Here is an 18,825-nt window from a genome sequence, read left to right as displayed (position 1 = left end):
CAAGAAAGTAATCCCATTTATAATAGCTACAAATAAAATAAAATACCTAGGAATTAACTTAACCAAAGAAGTGAAAGATTTCTGTAATGAAAACTCTAAAACACTGATGAAAGAAATTGAAGAGGACACCAAAAAATGGAAAAATATTCCATGTTCATGGATGAGAAGAATCAAGATTGTTAAAATGTCTATACTACCCAAAGCAATCTACAGATTCAATTCAATCCCTATCATAACAATGACACTCTTCACAGAAATAGAAAAAGCAATCCTAAAATTTATACAGAACCACAAAAGACTCAGAATACCCAAAGCTATCCTAAGCTAAAAGAATAAAACTGGAAGAATCATATTTACCCGACTTCAAGTTATACTACAGAGCTATAGTAACCAAGACAGCATAATACTGGCATAAAAACAGACACATAGACCAATGGAATAGAATGGAGAACTCAAAAATAATCCACACACCTACAGTAAACTCATTTTTGACAAAGGTGCCAAGAACATATACAGAAGAAAAGACAGTTTCTTCAATAAATTGTGCTGGGAAAATTAGATATTCATATGCAAAAGAATAGACACTGGACCCCTATCTCTTGCCACATACAAAAATAAAATCAAAATGGATTGGAGACTCAAATCTAAGACCTAAAACTTTGAAACTACTACAAGAAAACATTGGGGAAAATCTCTAGGACATTAATTTGGGCAAAAATTTATTGAGTACTATCCCACAAGCACAGGCAACCAAAGCAAACATGGACAAATGGGATCATATCAAGTTAAAAAGCTTCTGCAGAGCAAAGGATACAATCAACAAACTAAACAGACAACCCACAGAATGGGAGAGAATATGTGCAAACTATCCATCTGACAAAGGATTAATATTCAGAATGTAAAAAGAGCTCAAACAATTCCACGGAAAAAAAATCTAATAATCCAATTAAAAATGGGCAAAATATCTGAATAGACATTTCCCAAAAAAAGACATACAAGTGGTAAAAGATTTATAAAAAGGTGCTCAACATCACTGATTATCTGAGAAATGCAAATCAAAACAATAATGAGATATTATCTCTTCCCGGTTAAAATGACTTTTATCCAATAGACAGGCAGTAACAAATGCTAGTGAGGATGCAGAGAAAAGGGAACCCTTGTACACTGTAGATGTGAATGTAAATTAGTACAAACACCATGGAGAACAGTTTGGAGGTTCCTTAAAAAACTGAAAATTGATCTACCATATGCTCCAGCAATCCCAGGGCTGGGTATATACCCCAAAGAAAGAAAATCAGTATATCAAAGTGATACCTGCACTCCTACATTTGTTGCAGCATTGTTTACAATAGCTAAGATTTGGAAGCAACCTAAGTGTCCATCAACAGATGACTGGATAAAGAAAATGTAGTATATCTACACAATGGCATACTATTCAGCCAGAAAAAGGATGAGATCCAGTCCTTTGCAACATCATGGATAGAGATCATTATGTTAAGTGAAATAAGCCAGGCACAGAAAGATAAACATCACATGTTCTCACTTATTTGTGGGATTTATAAATTAAAACAATTGAACTCATGGAGACACAGAGTAGAAGCATGGTTACCAGAGGCGGAGAAGGGTAGTGGGAGGCTGGGGGATAGTTGCAGATGATTAATTGGTACCAAAATTTAGTTAGAAAGAATGAGATCTACTATTTCATAGCACAACAGGGTGATTAAAGTCAATAATAAGTTAATCACACATTTTTAAATAACTTAAAGAGTGTAATTGTACTATTTGTAACTCAAAGGATAGATGCTTAAGAGGATGGATATCCCATTCTCCATGATGTGTTTATTTCACATTGCATGCCTGTATCAAAATATCTCATATGCCCCATAAATATATACACCTACTATGCACCCACAAAAATTAAAATGTTTTAAAAATGAATCAAAGACATAAATGTGCATCCCAAAACTATAAAACTGCTTGGAGAAAACACTTCAGGACATTGGTCTGGGAAGAGATTTTATGAATAAGACCTCAAAAGCATAGTCAATAAAAGCAAAAATAAACAAATGGGATTATATCAAACTAAAAAGCTTCTGCAGAACAGCAGGAACAATCAACAGAATGAAAAGACAACCTAAAGAATGGGAGAAATCATTTGCAAACTATTCATCCAATGGATGATTAACATCCAGAATATCAAGGAGCTCAAACAACTCAACAACAACAACAAAAATCCGATTTTAAAATGGTCAAATGACCGAAGTAGACATTCCTCAAAAGAAGACATACAAGTGGCCAACAAATATATATATATATATATATATATATATATATATATATATAAATGCTCAACATCAAATGAAAACCACAGTGAGGTATGATCTCACCCCAGTTACGATGGCTATAATCAAAAAGACAAAAAATAAAAAGTGCTGGTGAGGATACAAGGAAAAGAGAACTGTTATACACTGTTGGTGGGAATGTAAATTAGTACAGCCACAGGGAAGAGAGTATAGAGGTCCCTTTAAAATAAAATTTAAAAACTGCAAATAGAACTACCACATAATCTAACAATCCCACTATTGGGCATTTAGCCAAAGGACGGGAAATCAGAATATTGAAGAGAGGTCTGCACCCCTATGTTTACTGCAGTACTATTCACAGTAGCCAACTATGTAATCAACCTAGGTGCCAACAACAGATGATACAGAAAATGTGATATATATACATATGGAATACTATTCCACCACAAAAAAGAGTGAAATCCTGTCATTTACAGCAACATGGATAGAGCTGGAGGACATTAAGTGAAATAAACTAGGAACAGTAAGTTAAACATTTGCATGTCCTCACTCATATGTGAAAGCTAAAAACGCTGATCTCATAGAAGTAAAAAGTAGAACAGAGGATATCAGAGGCTGGGAAGGGGAAGGGGAGAAGGGATAGGGTGAGTTTTTTCTAAAAGATACAAAATTTACATCTAGACAGCAGAATAAATTCTAAAGTTCTATACCACTGCAGAATGACTGTAATTAATCATAATATATTATATACTTTCAAATAGCTAGAAGGAGGAATGTTCCCAACACAAAGAAATGATAAATGTTTGTGACTGTGGATATGCTAATTACCCTAATCTGATAACTATACATTATATGTATTGAAACATCACTAGATACTCCATAAATGTGAATAGCTATAAATGTCAATTAAAAAATAAAAAATCTTCTAAACAAATATGAGTGTTTTGTCTGTCATTTAGTTTATAAATGTTTCCCAGTTTCTGTTTTGTTCGTTTTATGACACCACACATTTCTAATTTTTATGTGTTTAAATCTACTGTTTTTGTTCTTTGTTTTCTGCCTTACATAATCTTTTCTCTTCCTCATCCTAAGATTGTGTGATATTTATATAATTTTACCTTTTCTATGGTTTCATATTTATATGCTTAATTCTTAAGCAGTTAAGAATTTATTTTGGAGTAAGTCATGGGATCGGAAAACAAACTTAATTGTTTCCCGGCGAGTAGTCAGTCACGGAAAAGTCTATGTACCTTTTCCTCTCTAATTTAAAATGGAAATTTTCCTACATACTTTTAAATATATATGTAAGATCTATTTATAGACTTTTAAGGTTTTCCTACTTTTTCTCTTTTTATCTATCCACCAGTAAAAATATTTAAACCATGTTGACATTATAAATGTGTTCTGACATCTGGTGGTAATAGACACCCCATGATTCTTATTTTAACATTTGTTATTACTGTTCTCATTGTTTATTCTCCAAGATAAACTGGGGGATCATTTTTAAGTTACAAAAATAATGTTTGAATTTTGATTGGAACTGTGTAATAAATTTTTTAATTAATTGTGGGAGAATTGCTATCTCTCCAATAGTGATAATCACCATCAAGAAATAGTACCCCATTTGTCTTAGCTGCTCTTAAATGTCTGCAATTTCTCTTATAAAAATACTTTGGCTCTTGTAAGGTTTTCTCCCCCTATTTATTTTACATTTTAGAGGCTATTGCAATGGGTAAGGAAACTCTTGATTTGGCCATATTACTAAATTCTTTTTTTAATTTTATATGGTTTTCACTGATATTTTTGGAATTGTTCTAGGTGGCCAACTACATAATCCATAAATAATGATAATTTTGTGTCTTCTTTTCCAGTATTTGACCTCACATATTTTTTTCATGTCTAATTGTTTTTTATAATTTCCAGAATGATGTTGAACAACAATGGTTAGCTTTCTTGCTAGTTTTTTAATTTTCATAGGAATAATAATAGCTATTTTTTTAAAGCTGAGATAGAGTTTCACTGTGTTGGCCAGGCTGGTCTCAAACTCCTGATCTCAAGTGATCCTCCTGCCTTGGCCTCCCAAAGTGCTGGGATTATAGGCATGAGCCACTGCCCTGGCCTGGTAATAGCTAACATTGTTTAAGGGTTTATGATATGTGAGGCACTGTTCTGAGCAACTTAGTGATTCACCTATTGAATCCACCCAACAGCTCTTTGAGGTAGGTACTATTAATATTCCCATTTTACAGAAAAAGAAACTGAGACACAGAAATGCTGAGCAACTTGCCCAAGGTCATCCTGTAAGTAACTGACAGAGCCAAGATTTCAATCAAGGCATTCTGATGAATAGGTTGGTGATGATGACCTGATAACTCTCTCCAGCCATAGATTGAATCCTTAGCCATACCTTTAGCTGTCATACTGCTAATGCCAGCCTGCAGAGAACCGCCACCATCAGGCTCCCCAGTGTCAGTGAGATGATGAAATTCCAAAAGAGCTCAAGCCAGGTAGCAACACTTAACCACCAGGGACAAGGGTGGGGGGCATAACTACCGTAATGGGCAGCAAGGTCACAGTGGAAGCTGGGGCATCCATATCGTTCCCAAGGACAAAATAGATGGTCAACCAACAGGTATACTGCTTGAGACATAGGATCACAAGAGGTTAAAAGTGGATGAGCAGAAAGTTGACATGCACTCCCCAGTGGGAAGTCATGATGGCTCACCCAGTTTCCACACCTGAGCCAATTCTCAGACCTAGAACCGACCAATTGAAGGAGTGGCTGAGTCCCCTTGTGGAGAACTCTGCAATGTCATAGCAAGTGTCCTCAGTCATGATTCTACCAGTCCTTCCCAAAACAACAGAGCCATTTACCTGATTAATCACACACTGGAGAAAGAAGAATATCTGCATGATTTTTCAATGGTTCTTCGATACAAGATCTAAGTTGACACTGACTTGGGGACCCAACACACCAGCAGGGCATCCCTGTTACAGAGAGGACGTTGAAGGTCAGGTAATAAGTGGAGTCTGGTCCCACATCTGTCTTATTATAGACTCGAGGTGTTTGTAGACCCACCTGCGATCATTTCTCTAGTTCTTGAATGCATAAACTGGACCAATATGGGCAGGTAGAATCTTGTACTGGTTGCCTGATCTCTGGAATAAGAGCCCTGTGATAGTTCTTAAGCTATTGTCTCTCAGCTTCAACCCACCCCTACCTCTTCCACCTCCCACACACACACTTTTATGTTCTGCTTTGTGATGCCAGGGCTGGGGCTTTGCAAGCCACATTTCTGCTTTGCCAGCTGGCTCTACATTCAGCTCTTCCAATATGGGAAACTTGAGGAATAAGAAGGCGTGTGCTTGGTGTTCCTGCCGCAGCACCGCAGGCTCATTGCTCCGCTCGGCATTCACAGTCTGCTGCAGTCACAGCGTGCATTCAGTTTGCAGGATTTCCAACACTGGCAGGACAAATCTCACCGTGGTCCTCTGAAACACTGGCACAACTGACCAGGACCTCTTCCTCAGAGTTCTGGGTCACAGCCCCGGGGAATGCCTCCTTTGAGCACAGAGTCATCAACATAAGCTGAGTAGTGGCCCCATCAGAGGTCTGAGATTCAGCTCCTACTGCAAGCGTTTACGTACCAGTAATTTCAACTTCTTCCCTTGTTCCCCCAGCTGTGGCTGAGATATCTTAATGTTCTCTCTTTGCCTTTCCAGTTTTTTAGTAACTACTTAATAATTCTTTACATTAAGTTCTGTCTGTTAAAATAGCATGTGTGGTGTCTATTGACTGAGATGTTATAGGAAAAGCCTGGTGAAAAACTTGAAATTTCCCCCCTCTGCCCTGACAAGAAAATGAGAAGCAATGCTTCACCACAGGAAGAAGGGCAGAGACTGGGGCTATCCTCAAAGACATAAAGGAGGGTAGGATGGTGGTCCCATTGTATCCCCATTTAGCGCACCAGTGTGTCTTCTAGAAAAAGCCAGTTGGGTCATGTATTTTAAGACGGACTATCATGACCAAGTATTAACCCCAACCACAACTGCTGTTCCAGATGCAGTGTTTTTACTACAACAGATCAGCATGGTCTCTTGTACTTGGTATAACACTACTGAATTGGAAAATGCATTCTCTTCAACCCCTACTAGAAAGGAGCATCAAAACCAATTTGCTGTCCCTTAGAATAGACAAATATGTACATACATTCACTGCCATGCCCTCATGGCTAGGTTACAATAAAGGTTAACAGGATCAAGATCATTAGGATATTCTGTAGGCAACTGCAAGGTTTCACTGTGCTGGCAACATCATTTAATTGTGCCTGGGGGACAGGAAGGGGTAAGTATTCTGGTCAGATACATCAGGATCAGAAGTGGAAGAGGAAGCTTACACACATGCAAGGGCTTTACTGTGGTCAGTAAAGCTTTCAGGGACCCCATGTTTTGGGACATGCCAGGTCACTGCTCCAAGAGGAAAACAAATATGTGCACTTTGTACCTCCTACCACTAAAAAAGTGGTACGATACCCAGGGAACCTCTTCAAATTTTGGAGACCACCCCCACCGCACTTGTGAATACTGCTCCAACTCATTTGGTAGTGAGTCAGAAGGCTTCTAGTTTTGTTTGAGTGGGTGTTATGGGCCAAATCCATCGCCCCAAAATGTATCTGTCAAAACCCTAACCTCCGGTACCTCAGAATGTGACTATATTTGGAGACAGGCCCTTTACGAGATGAATTAGTTAAAATAAGGAAGTTAGAATGGGTTCCAATCCAATCTGACTAATGTTCTCACAAGAAGAGGAAATGTGGACACACAAGGAAGTGCCAAGAAGCTCACATGGGATTGCACAGAAAAAAAAAAAAAAATCCATCCTAATCTGAGACTTAGACCTCTCAGAGACAGAGAAAAGGCTCTGAGAGGACACAGCAAGAAGGCAGTCATCTGCAAGCCAGGGAGAGGCCTCCAAAGAGACCAGACCTGCCACAGCTGGATCTCAGACTTCTAGCCTTCAGAACTGGACAAGATTTTGTTGTTTAAGCCACCCAGTGTGTGGTATTTTGTTATGGCAGCCAAAGCAAACTAATACAGTGGCCCCGGAGCAAGTGAGGGCGCTGGAACTGGTCCAGGTTGTGGCACAAGAAGCTCTAGTGTTTAGGCTCTGTGACCCATGCTGCTAGGCTCTCTAGGACCTTTGACAAGCCTCAATGGGAGAACCACAATGCAGAGCTCCAGAGGTCTAGAGCAAGTCCATGCCACCCGCAGAGACAGCTCTTCATTCAGAAAGCAGCTCCCGGGTGCCACTGTGGCCATGAAGTAACTGAGTACCTGAGCATGAGACATCAAGTGACCATGCAACCAGCATTGCCTTTTATGACTGGATAATATCAGACCCGCCAGGACAACAGATTGCACAGAAAAAAAAAAAAAAATCCATCCTAATCTGGCACTTAGACCTCTCAGAGACAAAGGTCTGAGTTATTCCATAAGGTGAGCAATCTAAACCAGCAGAAATGCTGGCCAAGGGAGAGGAGGGTCTACAAAAGGTAGAATAGAGGAGAGCTGATCAATGAACATCGTGGGAAAGACTGTGGCAGTAGACAGTGAGATCCTGGCCCACTAATGGACCCGTTACCTTTTTTTTTTTAAAAAAAGTTGTATTTGTGACCTTGAAGAAGCAGTGATGTGATAGAGTAAACCTAACACAGGGCACAGGTGGATCTGAGTGGCACAAGGTCTTGACTGCTGTTGACACTGTTGGTGTCCTGCCCAGATTCCCGCACCCTTAACACTTCAGAGCACAGCAACCTTCTACTTGTCAGCACCTAGGTTATTTGCCTGGGGGTTTCCTCTGACCTACAGAGAAACTCTGATCCTGTGCACAGCAGGTCAGATGTGGATGGAAAATTACATCATGTCCTCAGGAGCAGCCTTTGATTAATAACTGATGGGAACTGGCATGTAAGTATCCCAGGTCCCTCACTTCTTAGGTGAGATAACTCCAAGGCCCATGTCTTAGATGACCACTCAGTGTTCCTCAGAGAAATTAAACTCTGTTACCATAGTGGTAACTCGTTTTATAAGAACCTTTATTTGCTGCCCTCTCCTCCTGGTCGTTTCTTCCCTACTATACCTTTCGTGATCCTTCCTCCATTCTCCACCCCCAAAAAAAGTGATTGGCTTTACTCTCTCAATGTCTGCTGCTGGGAAAACCCAAACCAAGGTAAGACACTACTCCTATAAAAATATAGACAGTCTCTCTCTCTTTCTGTCTCCCAAGTCTCACTCCCATCACCCAGACTGGAGTCCAGTGATGTGATCTCAGCTCACTGCAGCCCAGGCTTAGGTGATTCTCCCACCTCAGCCCCCAGGTAGCTGGGACTACAGGCACGCACCACCACACCCAGCTAATTTTTTGTATTTTAGTAGAGATGGGGTCTCCCATGCTGGGAGACCTTAACCTTGCCCAGGCTGGTCTCAAACTCCTGGGCTCAAGGGATCCATCCACCTTGGCCTCCCAAAGTGCTGGGATTACAAGTGTGAGCCTCCGAGCCTGGCCCAAAATATAAATAATCTCTAATCAACAATACACTCCTAATACCTTCCCACTGTTGTCTGGGATCACTCCCTCTTATACATGCAGAAAAATAAAGTAGTGGGCTGTAGAAGTTATGGGAAGTGAGTACTTTGGCCACTTAATGGGTCAACACCTGCAAGATAAGGCAGCTACACTATATTCTGATGGACAAAAGCCTTGAGTCTCTGCCTAAGGGAGAACAGAGAAGGTCTAAACTCTACATTTTTCACGTGTCACTCTTGTGTGACCTAAAACCTGGCTGTGCCATAAGGCATTTCTTAACTCTACTCCATTTGTCTCACATGATGAGCAGAGATTCCTCCAAAAATCTGGCATGTGTCATCCATTTTTATTCTTTTAAAGGCATCATTTCCATATTTTCCCTGTCTTCATTTTCTGTGCTATTGTAGCTATTTTAATGAAAGATATTTAATGAATGAGATTGCATGGTGGAGGATGCTGGTCATATGATATTTTTTTTTTTTTTTTTTTTTTTTTTTTTTTTTTTTAGAAACTCGATGTTTATTTTCCATGAATCTTATATGTTGTTTAAGAGCCCACAGAGGAACAGCTTAAGACCATTCAGTGGTTGCTCCTACCCATTCAGTGGCCTGAGCAGTGGGGGCTGCAGACCAGTCTTCCGTGGCAGGCTGGGCGCTCCAGTCTTCAGTAGGGAACTGCTGGATGGGCACAGAGGGCACCTGCACGCCTTCAGACCAGTCGGCAACCTCAGGCTGAGTGGCAGTGAACTCAGGGGCCGGAGCAGTCCATTCGCCCTGAAGCTCCTCCTTGGTCACAGCCTTCTCAGCAGCGGCCTGCTCTTCTTTTTCAATCTCTTCAGGATCTCTGTAGAAGTAGAGATCAGGCATGACCTCCCACGGGTGTTCACGGGAAATGGTGCCACGCATGCGCAAAACTTCCCGAGCCAGCATCCACCACATCAAACCCACTGAGTGAGCTCCCTTGTTGTTGCATGGGATGGCAATGTCCACATAGCGCAGAGGAGAATCTGTGTTACACAGAGCAATGGTCGGTAGGTTAACATAAGACGCCTCCGTGAGAGGCTGGTGGTCAGCCCTTGGGTCAGTAACTACAAGCAGCCGTGGCTCCCGGAAGGCTGCCTGGATCTGGTTGGTGAAGGTTCCAGGAGTAAAGCGGCCAGCAATTGGAGTGGCTCCAGTGGCAGCAGCAAACTTCAGCACGGCCCTCTGGCCAGTATTCCTGGAAGATATAACACTGACATCAGCAGGGTTTTCAATAGCAACAATGGCACGAGCTGCCAGGAGAAGCTTCTCCCAGGTCCTCTTCAGGTTTATGATGTAGATGCCATCACTTTTCCTTTTATAGATATACTGTTCCATCTGGAAGTCAAGGTTGGTGCCACCTAAATGTGTTCCTGCTGCCAGGAACTTAAGGACATCCTCCTCCTTCATTTGCAGGACATCAAGGGCTCCGGACATTGTGAAAGTTTCCCTTTAAGTTACGACGGGAATCCAGAACAACGCCGTTTGGAGCCCTCGGCAGGTAGCGCGGAAAGCGGTCATATGATATTTTGATCTTAACACTGCAGTATTCCATCTCATGAAGTGGTGAAATGATAAAATGAAAGATGGACTTCCAAAGGTTCATGAAGACCTTTCTCCTGGAATAAGGCATTCTTTCCAAATAGAGCCACAGTAGAGATGTACTGTCAACAAGAATAAGCTACATTGTGTAAAGCACTGGAAATTCAAGTCCTCACTAGCCTGGTTCCTCAATGATTCCTAAGAAAATTATTCATGAGCTTGGAGAGACATAGAAAAAGAGATAAAAAATAGAGTGAGCACATACAGAGAGAGAAGAAAAAGAGAATGGTGGGTCTACATTTCAAAGAGGATGCAAGTCATAATTATTTCCCTAGAGACCTAATAAACTGGTCATTCAATAATGCTTGGAATACTTTGAGAAGAATTAAGAAACAATTTCATTTTATAGTCAGCATTCCCAACTATTTCATTCTGCAAGTGACATTTTAATGGCCAAACAATCACAATGCTGCAATAAATTCTGGAAGCATAGGGGTTATTTTCCTTTTGGGCTGGGTCATGATTTGAGTGATTTTTCATTGGTTAAGTTCCATTATTATCCGGGTGACACCTCTTGCAATAATAACCTTGCTTTGCTCCCCATCTTGTCATATTTATCTTTCGTGACCAGCTGCCATTCACCCTCTGACCCTGTGATAGTAGCTAGTCTGCCCTGACCTTTGCAGCTGGGAAACCTGAAGGGGCTAATGAGCTCCCAGTTCACACCTATCCTAATTAGCTATCTTTAACAGCTGTAGGAAACAGTCAGTTCTTTGTGATCTTTCTATTATAAAAATTGAGAGAAAGTTAATCTAAACTGGAAGGGGAAAAAAGTGCACTTTGAAAATCCAAGGAGCTTCCTTACTCAAGCTGAAATCTTATTTTAACACTTCCAAAGACTCCCACTGTGACTCCCAATACTTACTCTGGGGCTGATGATGTTGGTTTAAAGATTCAAGTGCATAGTCAGCATGCTGTACCTAAAAAGTGCTAGGAAGTGAGGATCATGAGACCCTATGAGCCATGGCTAGCAAATAAGATGCATTACACATTTTAATATAAAACATTTGAGTCACCCAGATACCTGATTTCCCTGAATCCTCCATTCAGTACTCTCTAGGGATACACTTGAAATCACATCTTCTTATTCAGTAACAAAAATCCCATAAAACAGTGTTTATTTGACTTTAGTGAGCATTAAGATTACATAGAGAGGTAACCTCAAGCCCAGCCTGAGATTCTTGTTCTGATGGCAGGGGTCGGACCTAAGAATCTGCATTTTAAATAAATATGGACCAAGTTTATCCTGATTTCTGGCCTTAAAAGTTTCAGTCAGAGGATCAGGAAAAATAACTAATGGGTACTAGGCTTAATAACTGGCTGATGAAATTATCGGTACAATAGACCGCCATGACATGTTTACCTATGTAACAAACCTGTGCTTGTAACCCTGAACTTAGAATAAAAGTTTATACATACATACATATATATATATTTACAAGCCAGACTTTTTAAATTGATACATAAGACTTATGCATGTTTATGGGATACATGTGAAATTTTGTTACATGCATAGAATTGTAATGATCAAGTCAGGGTATTTAGGGTATCCATTACCACACTATTAGTTATTTATATGTGTTGGGAACATTTTGAGTCTTCTTTTCTAGCTATTTTGAAATATATAATGCATTGTTGTTAACTATGGTCACCCTACTCTCCTATTGAACATTAGAACTTATTACTTCTAACTCTCTATCTATCTGTACATTTGTACCCATGAACCAACTTCTCATCATCTCCCTACCACATACACATACTCTTCCCACACAAGCCAGATTTTGACTGTAGAATTTTTCTAGGCAGTTGGATTTTCTGAGTGGTAAAGTGGAAGGCACTTTAGACTCAGAATAATGGACTTATGTTTAAGTCTGGTATCCCTACTATAGAATGCACTGATATATATATAGTCTTATTTGGTGAATGATAAAGAAACATGACAATTAAAAAAAGTTCCAATGTCTAAAAGTTGAAACTGGGAACTGTGATAAGACCTAAAGCTTCATCATTATTTAATATATCATTATCAAAAGGTCACAGAAATGCAAATGGAGCATCTGAGATGAATGAGACAGGTTAATCCAGCCCATATGCCTATGGCTGTTGAAGCTTTGATCACATTTTTCAAGTGGCCCTTTTATATCCAAACTGCTTCCAATGTAAAAATTATCCCAAGGACTAAAAAGGCCAACTAACTCATTGAACACCTAATTTGCCTAGCACTGTTCTAGTTATTACCGGAAAGTCAAAAGTAGAGGAAGATACTGTCCCTGTCCTCAAGAAAGTAGAAGAGGACATGAAATCTGAAAAGAACGCTGAAATGCTAAATTGGCTCCTGATGTTAAGAAGAAAGAGATCCATGCAGGTTGCAGTGTCTGGAGAAGGCTTTATAGCAGGAGGTTGGAGTTACACTGAAATTTGACTCGGAAATATTTGAATTGAATTGGGAAAAAGAAGAAAGAGCAGAATATTATGTGAATTATGTCAGATCTGGAATGAACACACATGTCAGAAGTCTAAGCCAAATGCATCAGATTCCACTAGCTTCTTGGGTGTCTACATGGGTATAAGGTCTCACTTAGCTTTAGAAGTGAAGATGTAATTGGAGGTGAAAAATGCACCAAAATTACAACCTACAGAGTGAATTCTGGAGAGAAAAACAAGTAGACGGTGGGGATGAGGACTGAACCGAGATAGCCCGAGTTCCATGCTTGGATCTGCTGCGGCCTGCTGCACCGCACTGAATCATACATTTAACTTCTCTGTGCCCTGGCCTCCCTTCTCCTTCTCCTCCAAGATGGGGCCAATATTGCTTACTTCATAAGGAGTTCTGAGTACATGACAGAGGCACCTTCAAATAGCTGAGAACTAACCCATGAAAAGGAAGTTTGAGAATTTACAAAAGCCAATTTACGAAAGTAAACGCTGAGAGTAACAAGTCAGCAGAGGGACTTGTTAACAAGTCTGCTGCAGCTGCAGAGCCTGAGGCAGCCTACGGGCTGGGATTAGAGGAGAAAGCCAAGGGCCCCACTCCCTGGAATGAGCTACCTGAGAGAGAGGGACCAAGCCCCAGGTATGAGCAGGGGAGCACAAAAACAATACTAATTCATTCTTCCTGATCTTTCCTTCCTGAACTTGAATCTTGGGAGAGACAGAGTGACCCAACCCAACCAGCAGTGTGGATAATGAGGAAGACCTGTCTCACCCACCTGAATAAAGTCCCAACAGAAAGAACTGGGAGAATAGCCAGGCTCTCCAAGAAGGGGATAGAGTTAAGTCCACATGAGTGGGAGTGGAGTAGAGCTTTCTGCACCTCAGCACAGAGGAAACTAAGTGTGGGGTCTGAACCACGCCTTAAGATAAATATGGCCTGGGGACTGACCAATCAGACTGGCAGCTAAGGAGGTTCATCTAAAGGAAGACTGGGGTGGGTGTAGTGGCTCACAATTGTAATCCCAGCACTTTGAGAGGTGGATGTGGAAAGATTACTTGAAGTCAGGAATTTGAGACCAGCCTGCCCAACACAGTGAGACCCTGTCTCTGCAAATTAAAAAATTAGCCAGGTATGGTGGCACCACCTGTAGTCCCAGGTACTTGGGAGGCTGAGGCAGGGGGATCACTTGAGCTCAGTAAATTAAGGTTGCAGTGAGCTATGATCAGGTCTGAGTGACAGAGTGAGATCCTGTCAAGGAAGGAAGGAAGGAAGGAGGGAAGGAGGGAGGAAGAAGGAAGGAAGGAAGGAAGGAAGGAAGGAAGGAAGGAAGGAAGGAAGGAAGGAAGGAGGGGAGAGAAGGGAGAAAGAGAGAAAGGGAGAAAGAGAGAAAGAAAGACTGGTCTCAGAAGCATTCTCTCCAACACTCCGTTGAGAAAAGAGAGGAGACAAAAGTCCATTCCTCTATGGGCTGAGGTCAATATGCAAGAAAACGGGAAGGAAGAAGAGAGAATAGAGGATTTTCCTTCTAATGAAAGTGGGTGATTTTTTTTAATGTCAGTTTGTGATTCCCTTGATTATGACAAGTTTCTTCTATTCAAACCTCAACAGGGCCCCAGTACTCATTGCTACGGCCATGTGACATCTCCACTCACCTTTGCCATCACGGCAGCAGCCTGGGTAGTGAGGCTGACCATCTGGAGGCCTCTGGCACTGACTCCATCAGCAACCAAGGGCTGAACACTGGGGTGTCCGAGGGAAGCAGAAGAGACTGGTTTTCAGGTCTTTCCATCTCTGTCTCTAGCTAGCACTTAGCATACGGATGTATATTAGGTCATCAGTGAACATGATCTGAATAAATGTAAGACCAAGGAAAGGGAATTATTTCTCTCTCTGCAAAGTAGATTGCTACAGAAGGAAGGCTGTGTCATCTGCAGGCACAGGGAATATTGTCCTCACAGAACTGCCGTCTGTGTAGCTGACAGTTGGGTCTATAGTTAAAATAACCTGGGAATGGCAGCTTCTTATGACCCGACCTCACGCAGTGGATAAGAGGTGTGTCTTTTATCCACTGTGTCAACAGCATATTCATGAGTCTGGGGGTGGTGGCAAGAATAGAATCCCAACCCTAAATCCCACCCATTAGTTGAAGCCTTTTCCAATCTAGAGTTCAGTGAACTTTGAACTCCTAATTGTCGCCTGTCCTGTTCACTTAGTTCCATTTTACTTATGACCTAATTGGTATTAATAGCTTCTATTCATATTTGTTTTTCATATTTCTGTATTTCCTCTCTCCAACTCTCTTTAGTTAATAGTTCTTGGTATCTTTTACAATGCATAATACATGGAAAGCATTTAATATATATTGATTAAATGATAATAATGCAGCCTTCATTAAGTGCTTATTAAATGCCAGACCCCATAAAAATACATTTATTATATTATTTCTCAAAACAAGGTGAGTGCTATGATCCCCACTTTACAGATAAGGAAACTGGGAGTGAAAGAAGAAACATCTGAAATCATACAGTCAGTGGGGGTGAAGCTAAGATTTGGCCCCACTCCGGTCTAACCCCAGAGCTCATACTCCTTGCCTCTCTGCCATGAGTGGATGGAAGGAAGGATTTCTTCTTCAAGATATTCTTACACAGCTTTCTCCAAGTACAAGGCTGAAGTCAGTTCTTCCAGTTCCATAAGTCACAAAGAGATGCCCACAAATTTGTGACTGGGAGCCCACACTGAGCAGCAATTACTGATGTATCCTCTGGGCTTATTTTTTTACATAAATGTAATCCAGCACCCAGATCACTCACAAATCAGCCTGAGCCACAGTAACCCACAGGAGCATGGCTTCTCATTTCCCAACCTAGCAGTCAAGGAAAACTATTTTTAAAGTCCCAAATCTTTATAATCAACTGAACTATTACCTGACACAAACTGTGAAGCAAAGTATTGTTAGAAAAAAGAAACAAAAAATATATACCTTATGCTGTTGGGTTAATGGATGCTTCTGAGTTCAAAAGAGCTGTGGTTTCATCTCCCTTCCACATCTAATTTTAGCTGTTTCCTGCCCTTTGATTTACTTGGCCAATGGCTCCCAGAGTTAATTGGCTGGGAGGCTGAGATGCCAGAGACTGAAGTAGCTGTCGCCCACAGCTCTTCTGCGGGAGCAAGCACACAGTCTTAGGATCAGTCCCTCCGGTGGGCAGGGAGGTCCAGCTCAGGACTTTTTTTCACAAGGGTCATAAAGGCCAGGTGGGGAATGGCAGTGTCCGGTGGAGGGAGGGAGCTGCCACACTGCCCAGTCACTCACGTGGCAGCAGCAGGGAGGAGATCAACAGCACCCTTGGCCACCGAGGTGTGCCTCTGTCACAAACAGTAAGGCAAGAGGTTCTGAGGACTGAATTCAGCCTCTTTTTCACTGTGGAGGCCATATCTTGGTGAAGCGAGGACCTGCTTCTACACTAAAATAAACATTTGTACAGGGGCTCATTTTTGCTACATACTCACCTGGTTTAAAATGAATCAGGCCCTAAGCTGTGTGTAATAATCAGCAGTTCACAGAGAAATTCACAAACGGAGTCTCAGCAAAATCAAATTAGCTCAGCATACGCAATATATAAGGCTAGAAACATCCATGCAGATACATCTCGGTCTAAAAATAAAGCTATTTCTTTTTGAACAAGCTAATGGGGCGAATTATTTTGGTTTTCTGAGAAATTATCTTTTAAAGAGCAAAATTTTTATCTGTATGCTAGAATATAATGGACTTAACCAGTGTGGGCCTGATGACTCATTCATCCAGGCCAGGCAGATAGAAGACAATTTTACTTTATAGGAATCAAGTTCTGATTTACAGAAAAATTCAATTGTGATTTCATCACAAAGCAAAACCTAATTAAAGAACTCTTATTATCTATTTGCATGCATAGAGCTGAGCTCAGTGCCAAGCTAGCAGTGTTTTGTCTTTGGATGTAGCTTTTGGCAGGGCTCATGCCATTACAGCGCCTTTCATTTTAGAATTCAACAAGGTGACTCAACTTTTCATTAATTATGGGACAGTTGCTATTTATCATGATAGGAAGCCAGTATCAAAACCTTCATTTTTCAAATAAGAAACTGAAAACACAGTCAAGTTCAAAGACATGGCCAAAGTTATCTACAAAGAATTGCTCTCTGGAAACACTAGTCTCTCAGTTTCCCAAACTCCTCTATGTCCAGAATGTTCTTTGCACCCTCCCTCCCCACCTCCTACCCCCAAGCACCTTTTTACCTGGTTAACTCATTCATTCTTCAGATCTCAATGTAAACAACCCTTTCCTTATTGTATGTTTCATACAGCTGTGTACCTATTTTTTATAACACTTACCATAATTTGAAACAATATGTTTATTTTTGTTTATTCAATGAACATCCATCTCCCCGACTGACTATAAACTCTACCAGGGCTGGGACTGGATCTGCTCTTGTCCATCACTGCATCTCAAATGCCCAGCACAGCACCTGGCTCATAATAGGCTCACAATAAGTATGCGTTGAATGAATGAATGGATTTGTTTTCTGCATAGCATACAATTTTACATGGCAGACCTACATATTTAAAGGCTATTGTAGTACTAACCAAAAAGTTATGCACGGTTTTCTAACCTTGATGCAGAAGTGAAAATAATGATTTCAAAGATAAAAGCCAGTGTTGCCTCTCTCACCAACGCCTACTTACTGCTTGCCACCTTGTCACCACTGCCATGAAAGAATCCTTTGTTAAAGGGAAAAGATCACTCTTTCTCCCAACATTTGCACATGGTGTTTATACACATCTAATAACACTGTTAATATCAAGCCATAAAAATTAACTGGCTAAGTTTCCAGTTCTTCAGTGATAGCTACACTCATAATCTTTACTCACAGAGCATCTGAGCTAAACCAAGATGTGCCAGAATCCCCCAGGTAGCTTTTCAAATAAGACAGCATCTCTAAGATTGCATTGTGCCTCAAGAATATTAAGTGTGCCCTCACATTGCAGTTTTCAATTACTTCAACATCCAAAGATCTCTAATAACAATACACGTCAGGCAAGTAAACAAGGTCTCTAAAGAACATTCCTATGAAGAATTTGCAATACAGGAGCAATATGGAAAGCAGTACAAGCTTCTGCCTCACCCTTTCTTTGATGCAGACTTTCCGATGCCAAATTCAATATTGGAAAGCAAATGAAATTGTCTTAGGCCCTCTCTTACCTCTTGCAGTAACTGTCCCCACCCCCTTACCTTTGCAGATTCTCTGTATATTCTGTTCCTCGCCCAACTCAGTGCTCAGTCCCCCACCCCCATGGCTCAAAATCCTGCCCACTCCATTCACCCTCCCACTGAGTCCCCCGCCACCAGCCACTAACAAAAGCCTTGCTCTCTACATCAATGTCCATGTGTATTTTAATTAGAGGCTATATCACCCCCAAAGAGTGATTTTGCTAATGGTGAAATATCAGGCATCAGTTTTGAGATGTAATGTATCCCAAAATTAGAGCAAATGGTGACCTAATCTTCTTACACATAAGACAATTTCATCCATTTATCACAGAGAAAATTCTTTCTGGCATAACAAAGAACCCAAGTGGCTGGGATTACATCATTGTTTTGTTTCTGCAATTCCCAAGACTCTTTTTACAGCTGTAGATACCCTGAGAAGACCTACCAAAACAACAACAAAAATCATGCCTGTGTCCTCAGCAACCCTCTCCATTAATGCCAGTATTTATCAGCTCAATCTATTCAACAGCAAAGTGGGGCTTTGTATTTTTACCATCTTAACATACCTCTGAGCTGAAAGGGTACAACACAACAAAGCAAATTTAGCCAATTCAGTATCTAACTAGAATTAGCAATC

General features: G+C 40.9%; 1 protein-coding gene and 1 long non-coding RNA gene across 2 annotated transcripts in view; both read right to left on the bottom strand.

Annotated features, from left to right (window-relative positions):
* Nucleotides 1–16,032, bottom strand: part of LOC119471093 — a 60,461-nt gene extending 44,429 nt beyond the window's left edge. The window contains exon 1 of the long non-coding RNA XR_005200086.1: nucleotides 15,926–16,032. This is a non-coding gene — a long non-coding RNA (uncharacterized LOC119471093). The remainder of the gene's footprint in view (nucleotides 1–15,925) is intronic.
* On the bottom strand, nucleotides 9,368–10,420 carry LOC108303683 (40S ribosomal protein SA-like). Its single transcript, XM_017527603.2, has one exon. It carries the CDS (start codon nucleotides 10,344–10,346, stop codon nucleotides 9,459–9,461), a length of 888 nt encoding a protein of 295 aa, XP_017383092.1. The 5' UTR covers nucleotides 10,347–10,420; the 3' UTR covers nucleotides 9,368–9,458.
* Nucleotides 16,033–18,825: the final 2,793 nt, after the last annotated feature.

The sequence above is a fragment of the Cebus imitator genome, unplaced genomic scaffold (genome assembly GCF_001604975.1).
Source record: "Cebus imitator isolate Cc_AM_T3 unplaced genomic scaffold, Cebus_imitator-1.0 Scaffold50, whole genome shotgun sequence".
NCBI classification, from domain to species: domain Eukaryota; kingdom Metazoa; phylum Chordata; class Mammalia; order Primates; family Cebidae; genus Cebus; species Cebus imitator.
This window is presented reverse-complemented; position numbering and strand designations above follow the sequence as displayed.